Raw genomic sequence first — 13,328 nt, 5'->3', positions numbered from 1 at the left:
AAGTTCTACCAGCTACTCGAAGTTGGATGCCTTCACATTTATAGTAAGCAGTTCAGGCCTTGCTTCCATATATATAAATATGTTAGGCTCACGTCTAATCATTAGACAGGCCATCACGTGCAGCCCAGCTGGCCCGAACTGACCTCATTTTGGGCCAGTTCTGGCTGACAATGAAACAGCGCTATTAGCTAGGAATTTTCAATAAAGATGCAATGTAGACCTCAATTACCTTTTAATTTTTTCAATTTTTTTTCAATTTATAAAAATAAAGTTCTAAATTTTAATAACATATTTTAGGATGATTTACATGCATGTTACATAATTTTTATGTATTTATATATTTAATATATTTTTTTTAATTTTTCTATCTGGCTTATATGTATTCTGGCTGACAAATTTTTTTTTAAATACTCACAAGGATAAGTTGCTCGTTTAATGGGCAACGGGAACCTTACGGGTACTACATATTCCCGTTACCCCTTCACATAACGGTCAGCCGAGTCACTTAAGTAAGTCCCCGTTTAACGGTAAGTCGCCCGTTGAACGGGCGACTTTCGAGTTTTAGGGCGACTTTTGCGAGTTTTAATTTTTTTTTTTTCGTTGGTTAATCGCTTAATTATAATTTAAATAATACTTAATTTAAAAAATTGCCCTAAAAAATTTGAATCTATTCATGTAAGAAAATCAAGAAGCCTCGGTGGCTTGAGGAACTTTACAACCTGTTGGACTTTATTTATGAGTGATTAATGGTTTGTTTGAAATTGCTGCATTTTTTTATAAATTTAATTGTGAAGTTATTGTTAAGAAAACAACTTTGTTATTCGAATTGTGAACATAATTTTTTGAAAAATAGTGATAAAACAAAAAATAAAATAAATAACTCTAACATACTCTAAATATTAATCACAATGAGTTATAAAATTTTGAGATTAACATAATTTAAGAATTGTTTCATTATTATTTACTTATAAAATTATGAATTTATTTGGGATAGCTTCTTTATTATTTTTTAAAATGACTTTTTAGTATAAATATTTTTTGAACTAAAATATTTTTATTAGAAAGTTATTTTTAAAAAGTAGTAAAAAACTTATCCCAAATAAAGCCTAAGAACTTTATAACTGGTATGATCAGAATATCAATACTTTTTTTCTTTTCTTTAATTTCCAAACTCATTTTTTTCTTTGTAATAATGTTCTTTTAAAAAAAGAAAATATCCAACTTATCAGAATAATAAAGGTAACAAGGATGATTAGTTAAAAAGGCTGTGGAAGAAAGTTGGTAAAAGAAGCGCCAAACGATAGAAAAAAAAGGTGGAAACAAAAAGTAGATTGAGAAGGTTATCACAAAACGGAGTAGAAAAGCTAGCATTAAGTTGGAAAAGAAATCAAGATGATAGAGCTAGAAGGGGATGATGAAGGCTATAAATCAAAATATCAAACATGCTTGCAAGTTATTCAAAGGATTTAGTCAATTTGGATTACCAAATACAACACAAAACTGGAAGACGGATTTATAGTCCATGCCAGCCACGATCCATAACTAATGAAGAAGCAATATTCAGGAAGCCAACTCCAAATATTTGTGATAATGCGGCCTCCAGTTCTCAACAAAATAGGAAGGATAAAGGGGGGAGAACCATGATGATGACGATAAAACCATGATGCAACTAATGAGAAGTGCTAAAAATTGAAAATGGTAATGAAATAATGAATAACATTGGATGACATAGCAATAGCATCATGTGACTTTAAATGACTAGATGTAGAAGCATAAATAGCGTCATATAAACACAGCTAGTATGGCAGGAAAACCAAATTTTTAAGTGAAGGTACCATAGTGGTAAATGGTCCAGCTATTTGTCAATAACTATGTAACATAAGAAATAAACTCTCTGATACAAGAGGGATTCGCGCACCTGCAATTGTAAAGCCTCTGAACGAGAACGTATTTTCAGTTTAGCGGGCCTAGCACTACCGAAATCCATCACTACGGCAAGAGGTGGCTGTCCCTTCCTATGTGTTATCAGAACGTTACCAGGTTTCACATCATTATGGGCATATGAAGGATCAAAACTGTGCATCTGCTTTAGTCCAGTACAGATCTGTTGTGGAGTTATCACATAAAAGGTTATGCAAAATTGCAGGAAATGAACCTCAAAACATGTGTGTGTGTGTGTGCATATTTATATAATATAAGTTTACTGACAAAAAAATGAAATGAGAGAGATCAAAATTTTAAAAAGGCAATATGTACATTGGGAGATCAGACGAAGATGCAGTTTCATCAACCTAGCTAAAAGGAACTAGGCTTCAATAAGTATATGAAATCTGTTATCACAGCAACGGTCAAAAACATATTCATAAAATGGGTAAAGCCTGCATAATCAAGAGAAAAAGGTATTTTGACTAAATTTAATAGCATGTTAGATGCTTCCTAGTAATTATAGGAGAAACAGAAACACAGCAACGGTCAAAAACATATTCATAAAATGGGTAAAGCCTGCATAATCAAGAGAAAAAGGTATTTTGACTAAATTTAATAGCATGTTAGATGCTTCCTAGTAATTATAGGAGAAACAGAAACTGGCATTGAACTGTGCCTTTCTTCTTAAGATGGAGAAATTTTTAATATATACAGATCGAAAGATAGAATTTTAAGCAGTTCATAAAAGAACAAACGGTAGGGAATTGTAAATACCAATTACCAACCTTTGCTTTTCAGTTATATGTAGGATTCAAGGTATATAGGCAGGAGAATCAAGAGTTATCTAAGATGAAACTTCCATGATTAATTATCACAAGAAAATGAAAAAAAAAATTGTCTGTTACAGTAATTGAAAATAATTCGATATTCAGGAAAAAATAGCAGTCCAGTATAGAATTGCTGCATTGGCAGTCTCCTAAAATAACTTGATATATTCCAATAGAGCACTAATGCTTGTATAAAGGTGAATATAAGAGGTATAATAGGATAAAATAACAGGAAAAATATCCTCAATTAAGAAAATATATTATAAATTAATGGCTGAATATAAAGGGTATAATAAAATCTCTACATTTAAATTCCAAATTAAAAAAATGATAGATTATTATAAATAAATGATTTCAAACAGCAAAGTGCTAAAATATTTTTACATGATTTGCAAGAATTCAATTGAGTTATTTTTGGCACCCAAAAATCTACAAGGTTATTTTTATAAACAGGAAGAAACAGAAACTAGAATAACATTAGATTTAGCAAAACTAATTATTGAGAAATGAGAGAACAAATAATTATATGAATGGAAAAATGAAAGCAAAAAAGCAAAAAATAAGGCTCTTTTATGCGGGTCAAGATACGAGTACCCTGGAATTACTTATCCCATAAGAATTCTTCGTTCCATTTAATGAATTCTTCTATTAGTTAAAGGAGAACAAAATCTCGATGCCAATCGTCAAAATTTCTATAACAGGCTATAACATCTTATTTGTTCTTTGTGCACACAATAGTTTTTAACAATATTTCAAAGGAAAAATAATGAAGTGCTAAAACAACGTTACAGCAATGTAAATAATTATGCATATATCATGCAGAACCTGTGTAATAAATAAAAAACATCTAAAAGATTACAAATTTGACTATATGGCTTCACCTGACGGAAAATTTGAAGAACAGTGAGCACTGAGAAGAATTCCTTTCTTGATTGCATAGCTTTGACATGATCAAGTAAAGTCCCATCCATATGAACTGGAAACAATAAATACGCTTCATGGTTCCACCTTCCTTCTTGTGGACCCTACATAAAAATGTAGATTCCACCATAATACTAGTTGATAGATCGTCCTAACCAAATTACTACATGAGGTGGATCACTTCTTTACTAGACATAGAAGTGTCATCGATAAAGCCTCAAAAACAATGATCCAATTTCTTAATTTTTCTCCCTGGCCATCAGTAGCAAGGAATGTTCATATAAATTTGGTGAAGGTGAGTTATAGTGATTCAAACATTCAACTTTTAGATATGCAAAATACTTGCTAATGTTCCTCAACAGTGAAACAATCCCTGCAAAGATTTCCCATAAAAACCATACAATTTTTCTTGATCATCAGGAATGGTGAATACAATCAACTGGATAAGAAATTAAGGTAAGTTAATATTAAATTAAATATTAGCATCCTGCTTTAAAATTTACTGTGGAATTTGAAAATCACTTCATGGACACAACTAGAAATTGCCAATAGTAGCATTCAAAAATATCATAACAGTCCAAAGAGACTTCCACATCTTGAGAATTATGGATGCAAATGAAATTCTTAACTTTTAATAACTAATTTGACTGAAGAGCATTCAAATTAAATGAAAATGCAAGCTAGGAGCCTAGGACACATTGAGATAAAAGCCACAAAATTTCACGAAATACATATATAGGTGGAGGGTTGGAGCAATAGTAAGAGCGACAACACTGAGCTGGATGTGATGGGCTCAAATCATCAAAACAACTCCTTTGTAGTATAGGGTAGAAGACTACATACATCAAACCCTACCAGTATCATAGCTCTAGAAACTTCATTCATTGAGTGTGTTCTCACATGCAGCTCACCTTGATCTATTGGGTGGGAGCTTTGTCTACCAATCAAAAGGTATTGGATTTAAAGCTTGCATATGTGAAGTGTGTATGAGTTTGACATCAAATAGCTCAAAGCCCCCCATAAAAAAGTGTGTTCTTGACGTAGGCAAAACTTGACTATAGGTGTTCCCCATGCTGATTTTTAATTCCCAAAAGCTGTCCCTTTGGTTGTCGTGTTGATGCTTCAATTTTCCCATCTTACTTGCTATTTATGCTTCGGTTTTCCACCACATTGGTTGCTGATTTTTCTTCAATTTTTGGGCATTTGTTTTTTGGCTGAAATTCTCATATTGAGCTTGGCCCATTTTCTCTTGGGTATTTTCCCATGCTTTGGTTGTTAGGATTCTGTGCTGGCTGTTGGTTTTCTGGTTGTTTGGTTCCTGGGTTGGCCGAGCCTCTCTCTTGGGTATTTTCCCATGATTTGGCTATTCGTATTCTGGGCTGGCTGTTGGTTTTCTGGTTGTTTGGTTCCTGGGCTGGCCGAGCCTCTCTCTTGGGTATTTTCCATAAATCTGGCTGCTCCTATAGGAGACTTGGGTGCAGCTTTTGCGGGAGCTGTTTGGATTCCTTTTCCCTATTTATAGGAGGGTTGTTTGCTGCTATAAAATTAGTTAGTGATAACAATTTTTGGAGCATGAAACCTACGGGTTTGGAATAGCTTGCGAGCTATTGTCTTCTACCTCCTTCTCTTCTTATAATTCGTCTCGGTCTCCAATATCTTTCTTCTCTCCACTGTATCCCTTCCAATTATATCATTCTTCTCTAAACTTTATTAATAGTAAGTTGGTTGTGTTGTTTACAAGTTGAAAGTAGTGTTGTATTTTTGTATTTGAAGTTGTTTTGTGTATGTTTAAGCTATATTGTAAGGAAGCCTTGTTTTTGGGCAATTTTGTAGTGTCTTAAGTTTGCAACCTTAGCATCTTATTTTTTGTTATTTTTGGTTGCACCAATTGGATATCAGAGCATCCAAGTTGTTGTGAGTGTCTCACTTTCTTTAAAAAAAAAAATAGAAAGTCAAAACAAACAACAAATTGAAGGTAATCAAGAAAGTCATCTAACTATGTCTTAGATTCCTGAGGACATGCTTCCAACAACAAAATGGGTTCCACCTGAAGCATATTCTTTTAATCCTCTACAAAACGAGCTTCTCAAGATTCAAAGACAATTGCATTTAAGTGTCGAGAGATTTGAAGCTAAGAAGCTTCAACTCCTGTCTGAATTTGAATGAGAAAAGGAGATAATCAAAAGAAAGTATGACATGTTATTCAAGAAGTAGAAGTGACGCCTTTGGAGCATCTTGGAAGTTTGAAGGCAATCTCATTAGGAGATGAGAATTCTTCCCATAGGGAGAATTGATGTAAGCAAAACTTGCCTATTGGGGTTCACCATGCTGATTTTTAATTCCCAAAAGCTGTCACTTTAGTTGTTGTGTTAATATTTCGATTTTCCCATCTTAGTTGCTATTTATGCTTCGGTTTTTCCCCACATTGGTTGCTGATTTTTCTTCGATTTTTGGGCATTTGTTGTTGGGCTGAAATTCTCCTATTGGGCTTGGCCCATTTTCTCTTGGGTATCTTCCTATGATTTGGCTGTTCGGATTCTGGGTTGGCTGTTGGTTTTCTAGCTGTTTGGTTCCTGGGCTGGCCGAGCTTCTCTCTTGGGTATTTCCCCATGATTTGGTTGTTTGAATTCTGGGCTGACTGTTAGTTTTCTGGCTGTTTGATTCCTGGGCTGGCCGAGCCTCTCTCTTGGGTATTTTCCCATGATTTGGTTGTTCGAATTCTGGGCTGACTGTTAGTTTTCTGGCTGTTTGGTTCCTGGGCTGGCCGAACCTCTCTTAGTTATTTTTAATAAATCTGGTTGCTCCTATTGGAGGCTTGGGCGGCACCTTTTGGGGGGCTGTTTGGATTCCTTTTTCTTATTTATAGGAGCGTTGTTTGCTGCTATAAAAATAGTTAGTGATGAAAATTTTTGGATCATGAAACCTGCGGGTTTGGAATAGCTTGCGAGTTGCGAGCTATTGTCTTCTACCTCTCTCTCTTCTTATAATTCGTATCGGTCTCCAATCTCTTTCTTCTCTCCGCGATATCCCTTCCAATTGTATCCTTCTTCTCTAAACTTTATTAATAGTAAGTTGGTTGTGTTGTTTACAAGTTGAAAGTAGTGTTGTATTTTTGTATTTGAATTTGTTTTGTATATGTTTAAGCTATATTGTAAAGAAGTCTTGTTTTTGGGCAATCTTGTAGTTTCTTGAGTTTGCAACCTTAGCAACTTATTTTTTCTTATTTTGGTTGCACCAATTCTCCCTCATATCCACACACACATACATGCATGCGAAATAATGATTAACATCATATTCAATAAATGGGTTATCCCTAATTTTGAACAATAATACAAAATTGGTATTAGCATTACCTTGACAGCAATAATAGCATGATCAAGGAGTGGAAGGAGGTTAGCATGGCCAAATAGTGACGAAACGTGTATCTCCTCCTTTACCAACGCTAATTGCTCTTCACTTTGAACTAGGACTTTCTTCAACGCATATGTCCCGTCATCTGAAGGAAAAAGATATAAATGTCACACGAAATTGACATATTTTTTATGAAACAGCCCAGCTCCTAAGACTATTTTCTACCATATGCCTGATCTATAAAAGCCAACATCACAAATTTTCACAAATTGCAATCATAATAATCCGGGGAAAAAGCAACAGCGCCGTTCAAATCAAGAACCAATGCCTAACTTCAATATGATAAATTAGCATGAGAACAGAGAACAAAACTCGACCTGAGACGTGTGTAGGGTTCTTCAATTTCTTCCCGGAAAGCCCTCCGCCGCCGGAGGCACCGTCCCTGACAACCTCCTTGACGAGATAAACGAATGCAAAGCCACCTTCTCCGAGCTGCTTCACAATCCTGAATCGGTTCTGATTGATCCACACGTCCCCGCCGCCATTAACGGCGTCGTATAGAGCATTCAACCCTGAGAACGAGCATCCCATCTCAGTCCTTCGCCAACAACCTCCGGTTTGTCTTCTCCGGAAGAGAGAGAGAGAGAGAGAGAGAGAGAGAGAGAGTAGTCCGCGTATAGATCTGTCAAGGCTTCTGCGTACGCTTGAGGAAATAGAAGTGAGTAAAAATAATGTTAAAAGTGATTAATTGGAATTTAAATTTTTAGCTTTAGGAAAATCGCTTTAAATTTGTCAAGCCATTTTTAATATATATATATATATTCTTCCTTCTTCCTTAAAAAATAAGAATATATCTGATACTGTCTTCAAAAAAATTTCTTGGTCAAGTGCGAATCTCGAGGCAAAATCAAGTTGGAAATTTTCAAAATTAAATTTGGGACCATCCGATCTCCAATTTCAGCTAACTTATAGTCGAACTGAACATATCGGAAATACGAACCCAAGGACACCAAATTCGACTCAACCCAAGCCCAAGAGATTCAAGAGAGATCGCTCTTGCCTACTCGCTCATCCTCGACCACCGCCGGAGTTCTGCTGGACCACCACCTGGGGCCCGGACTTCCGCCAGACTACCACCTGAGGCTCGGACTTCTACCAGACCATCACTTGACGTCCGGACTTCTGTCGTACCACCACTTGAGGCCCAAACTTCTGTCGGACCACCACCTGAGACTCGAACTTCTGTCAGGCCATCACATGATGCCCGGAGTACCGCCCTACTAAAATGGTCTTTGGACCCTTGTCTAATGCCGACTCGCCTACTACGGTTCTTCCGACCTACATCGTCAGACAACGGTCTTTCTGACCTCGGTCTCTTGCCGACTATGGTCCTTCCGACCTACATCGCCTGACAATGATCTTTCTAACCCCAGTCTACTACATACTACGATCTTCCTGACATCTATCCTATCAACTATGGTCCTGCCGACCAAACAAGCATGTCTATATTGATTATTGTAACTCCCACCATGTAATGCGCTCTATATGATGTAAATTTGTGACATCAAGCCAAGACCCTTCTCCCTAGGAAAGGCCTAATTTGTAATCGACTGCAAATACTTGTGGATTCATTCAAACTGGGCCAGACATCGTGATTTTTTCCCCTTTTCAGGGGTTTTCACGTAAAAAATCTAGTGTCTTATGAATGCTACACACTCTCTCTTATCTGCTTGTGTGTTGAATCTTCGTACAACTTTAAGACGCTAAACTTTATATTTCTCTACCACCGAGAATACTCCATGATGCAACAATATTAATTACAAAAAATTATAATTCACAATTAAATTAATTTTGATGACATATTAATTATTATTTTAAGTAATTTATTAAAGATAAATAACATTAAAAATCTCTTTCTATCCCTTTAACCCAAAAGGTGCTTAATTCATTAAAACGTATAGCCAACGTACTTTATTTAAATATTTCAAAAAAGATTATTTGTAAACATATTATACTTTAAATATTACATTTTTTATATTAAATTTCTGAATTTCTAAATATTATACTAAATATTATCAAAGTTTGAATATTCTATTAAATTATATATTTAATATGTTATATTGAAAACGTAACTTTAAATTTAATATTCCTAAAAAAACAAATTTTAATTTACATTTTCTATAACAAAATATGATTTGAAATCGAGTTTTTATCCCATTTTTTCACTAGAAAATGCAAAATAAAATTTGATTATCTAAGATAACTAAAATTCATTTTACATTTTCAGCAAAATCCAAACACTATTTTGCAAGTTTGATCTTTAAAAAAAAAATAATTACATTTTCTATACTTAAAAAATTTTGATCTTTTTAATTATCTTTAAAAAGAATCGCCATATTGATTAGAGGGCACGGTTTTCCATTGAATTGGATTTGACTTTTCAGACGAATTCCCCATTACTTTGCGGATCTGTACCAAATATTTGAAGAAAAATGATCGCAAATGGTGAAGGGGTCCGCTCAGCGATATCTTTTCCCAATTGCCATAGCTTGGTTTGGTACAGCTTTTTTAAAATTTTGCAAATTATTGTAAAAAATAATAATTTTTAAATTTTAATATAATATTTTTAAAAATAATTAATCAAATAAAAACTATAATTATAAATTTATAATACAAAAAATAACAAAAACTTGATTTTCATTTGAGATGACTTTCTTATTTCTTAAAGTAAATTTCTAATATAAAAATTAAAAAAGAAAAAAGCTTTTTAAAATTTCTTATATTAAAAAGCTTCTTTAAGGAGGCAATAAGAAAGTCGTCACATGGGAAGGCTTCGTTTGGAGCTGCTTTCCTCCTGATTAAAATAATTTTTTAATACAAATATTTTAACTTTTGTACTAAAAAATTATTTTAAAAAGCAATAAAAAAATTGCCCCAAACAAAACTTAGTTTAGAACAACTTCCTTACTACTTTTTACATCAATTTTTAATACCTAAGCTAAAAGCACCTCCTACAATTGAGAACTACAAAATTATTTAAATTAAAAAATTTTATGCTACAAAACTACTTTAAAAATAATTATAAAATGGTCGCAAGCAAAGCCACAGTCAAAGCCATAATGTGTCAGCATAGTGTCTAATAATATAGCTAAGAGGATACTTTTTCATAATAAGGCTTCATTTGATACGGCTTTCTTTCTGCTTTTTGAAGCAACTTTTTAGTACAATAATTAAAATTTATAAACTAAAAAACTGTTTTAAGAAGCAGAAAGAAAACCGTTCTGAACGAAGCCTAAGTCCTTCTCACTATCATTAGAGTAATTGTTTTGAGTAGCTTTAAAATATTTTGAAAAATTAAAGTTAAACTCAGAGAGTAGGTCTTATATAGATGTGTATTGCCTCTTATTGGTGAAAAAGATCCATCCTGAAAATGGCACACAAAGTTTTCACAATCTGATTACTAATTTTTTAACCAAAACAATAAGTATAACCCAAACAAAATCCACTCCGGCTTTGTTCACTGTTTTTCCTCAAACCCTTAGTAGGAAAGACAGTCCAAATAAAGATAGACGCTATTGGCATACAAAATTTGACAAGATAAATGATTGATAAATAAAACCTTTACAACGAAAAACAATAATTTATACTGAAAAGATGAAAATTTTACATTTAAACAAACACTAATAAAACCATTTCGAGAAGAGGCTCTCACTTCTTCACAACCTTTTTGACTGCAATCCTTTGGGCATGTGTCAAGTTCTGCACAAAATCGAGCAAAAGAGAAATATAAAACACAGCTCAACTTGATCTGTTAGTTCGGAGTTTGACTACTAATCAAGAAGTCTTAGATTTAAATTTTACGTATATGAAGTATATGTGTTGTTGTTGTTGTTGGCTCAAATGTCTCAATAAGAGAGAGAGAGACTATGAAAAAGGAAGGCACTATGTTACCTGGCAGAGATGGTCAAAAAGTGAGCTGTCCATGTCATGTAAGTTTAGAAAGAATTGAGTGAGAAAACCTGCAACTTTAGTCTGCCAGACTCAATTTTGTTAGTAATTTTACTAAGGAAAGCCATTTTCTAAATAGAAGGCATTTTCAGTGCAAACCTCATTTAGCGGATCATCTTTGACAAGCTCTTCTTCACTATTATCACCGTCACTCTTGAAAATATACAGATCAAAGTGAGTAACGAGCTAGCAGTACTAATGTTGAAAGAGCATGTGGAGTAGAAAAAAAGGTGAATTCAGTCACCACCGTACCTCATTAAAGACTTTAGCCATTGCATTAAGATGTTCAACTGAAGCGTTACGTTTTGAGGGGACATTTGATTGATATAATAGATCTTGTAGACCACAGCCATTGTTATCTAAGACTTCCTCCCAATCACTATCCTGTAGACAGTGGAAGAATTTCTATCAAAAACACTCTTTAGTTGTTCAGAAATACATAAAAACTTCTAACGGCTACCTCATCACTGCCACTGTCATCATCCAAAATTTGTTCTTGAGTCTCAACCAGTGCATCTGATAACAACGAAAATATCTGCAGAACATGCAGAATGGCAACTTACTAATTTTTACTCAACACGAAAGGAGGAAAACCATAAGAGACGGCAAGCATTATCCTTCTATTATGCATGGACTGCAATCCAATCATACACATCAGGTAAATCTTATATTTATTTTTACTCAACACGAGAAGGGGCGAGCCTAAAGGGGAAATTATTCTGTGCGGAGTCCGAATGTAGAGGACCTTCCAAATTACTGGACACACTGCGTACGCTCTGCTTATTTGTAGATACGCAGCAAATCCTCACAACTAATTATTTGCTGATTATTTACTGCGTATCTACAAATACGCAATATATAAATAGTAAATACGTAGAATTTACGCATAAGATACGCAGTAATCTGAAAGATTCTATATTCGGACTCCGCATAGAATAATTTCCCTGCCAAAAGCGACAGCAAACATTATCCTTTTATAAGGATAGGCAAGCATTAATTTTGCTGGAAGCATTTAACTCTTACCTTTGCATGAAGTGGAATTATAGTCCATTGGTCAGGAGCTAATTTAGCTTTAGAACGAGTAGTTATACCTGCATTCGACTGATTATTTCAAATAGATCAACTCAGGAACTTTTACAAATATTCACGTAAAAAGTTGAGTACTTCCAAAGAAAATGCATACCTTTATGAGATGACCGTTAACGTTAACTTTCACTAATTCCTCATGACGGGAGGATAGCAAAAGCGCTAGGGCAGTTGTTGTAACCTTGATCTGATATGCTCCCTGGATTTCGCCTACGTCAATTGTAGAACATCAATAAATGAGCTATAAAATGGATATAAAAAATATTGCAATTATTTTACCAGTACATTGCTTTTTTATTTGAAAACAACCTTTTTAGAATATAATAAGTTAACGAATTACAGGTTGGTAAAGCTACTCAATTTCAGTAAGAAGGTTAGGAAGTAGCAACAAAAATCTTCTAAAAAAAATACAATAAGCAAAAAATAGCATGATAATGGGATATTAAGCAGCTCACAAACCTCACAACCATTCAGTAGCAAAGCCAGAAATTTTTAAAGAGGAGGCCAACAAGGATTTAGCACTTATTGATGAGGACATCGACAAATGATATCGACGAATTTACCAGCGTAGGAATCGTAGATCGATGGCTACGATTCACAGTCTTTATTTTTGATGCATTTCATGGATGGTAGTTTATTTATTTACTAGATTACGTATTGGATGATGAATTATGAATGAAATTTCAGTTTTCTTTGCTTGATCTCTTAGTGAGTTCTGGAAAGATGAAACCCTAAGTGAGGGTGAGAGCAATACCGTCAACCTGTGGAGGATTCCAAGGTTCGCGGTTCCCCATCCTTTTTTTTCTTTCCCCTCCATTCACCCTCTCTCCCAACCCTTCCACCCACCGGCCTCCCTAACCCCACTCTCCTTCCTTTTCCCTAAGAACCGAGCCCCTCCCCACTCCGTCGCCCCCTTTGGCCGCCCAAATCCGCCGACCACAACCCACCCGGCTGCCAGCCTCCTCACCACCACAGCCCCTTTCCACTAGCCAAGCCGACGGCCCCTTCCATTACTCATAAATTTGAAATTCAAATTTCAAATGCTCTTATTCCCTTTCCTAAAATAGATTTTGGTTAATTAGGAAAGCCTCCTAATTGACATTCAATTAATTAATTGAATTCAAATACTTTCCTAAGGCTAGAATGTAAATTAGGAAACCTCCCTAATTTAAACAAATCTGAATTTAAATTCAAATTTGCTTCAAATCC

General features: G+C 34.6%; 2 protein-coding genes across 7 annotated transcripts in view; both read right to left on the bottom strand.

Moving 5' to 3' along the window:
- Window positions 1-1,840: 1,840 nt before the first annotated feature.
- LOC110106255 (serine/threonine-protein kinase 16-like) lies at window positions 1,841-7,679 on the bottom strand. The gene is made up of 4 exons (XM_020836081.2): window positions 7,403-7,679; window positions 7,028-7,170; window positions 3,635-3,778; window positions 1,841-2,104 (listed from the first exon to the last, which is right to left on the bottom strand). Exons 1-4 carry the CDS (start codon window positions 7,614-7,616, stop codon window positions 1,856-1,858), a joined length of 750 nt encoding a protein of 249 aa, XP_020691740.1. The 5' UTR covers window positions 7,617-7,679; the 3' UTR covers window positions 1,841-1,855.
- A 2,789-nt stretch (window positions 7,680-10,468) lies between these two features.
- Window positions 10,469-13,328, bottom strand: part of LOC110106239 (importin-9) — a 38,195-nt gene continuing 35,335 nt past the window's right edge. For 3 of the 6 annotated variants that reach the window (XM_020836049.2, XM_020836050.2, XM_020836051.2), the window contains 7 exons: window positions 12,217-12,329; window positions 12,057-12,134; window positions 11,494-11,568; window positions 11,286-11,417; window positions 11,133-11,186; window positions 10,977-11,057; window positions 10,469-10,784 (listed from right to left, as the gene is read on the bottom strand). In XM_020836049.2, coding sequence (XP_020691708.1) covers window positions 10,734-10,784; window positions 10,977-11,057; window positions 11,133-11,186; window positions 11,286-11,417; window positions 11,494-11,568; window positions 12,057-12,134; window positions 12,217-12,329 — 584 coding nt within the window. In that variant the 3' untranslated portion in view covers window positions 10,469-10,733. Of the gene's footprint in view, window positions 10,785-10,976; window positions 11,058-11,132; window positions 11,187-11,285; window positions 11,418-11,492; window positions 11,569-12,056; window positions 12,135-12,216; window positions 12,330-13,328 lie in introns of those variants that run through there. The other 3 variants (XR_003700477.1, XR_003700479.1, XR_003700478.1) reach the window with 3 other exon arrangements.

The sequence above is a fragment of the Dendrobium catenatum genome, unplaced genomic scaffold (genome assembly GCF_001605985.2).
Source record: "Dendrobium catenatum unplaced genomic scaffold, ASM160598v2 fragScaff_scaffold_51, whole genome shotgun sequence".
In the NCBI taxonomy this organism is placed as follows: Eukaryota; Viridiplantae; Streptophyta; class Magnoliopsida; order Asparagales; family Orchidaceae; genus Dendrobium; species Dendrobium catenatum.
Note: the sequence above shows the minus strand (reverse complement) of the source record. Positions and strands in the feature narration are given on the sequence as shown.

Excerpts from the sequence above, each read along its gene's own strand:
- LOC110106255 (XM_020836081.2), bottom strand. The coding sequence starts at position 7,616 with ATGGGATGCTCGTTCTCAGGGTTGAATGCTCTATACGACGCCGTTAAT. Across the intron at positions 3,779-7,027 it reads ATGCTATTATTGCTGTCAAG|GGTCCACAAGAAGGAAGGTG; the intron begins GTAATGCTAATA and ends ATTTTTATGTAG. Across the intron at positions 2,105-3,634 it reads TTCTTCAAATTTTCCGTCAG|ATCTGTACTGGACTAAAGCA; the intron begins GTGAAGCCATAT and ends ACTCCACAACAG.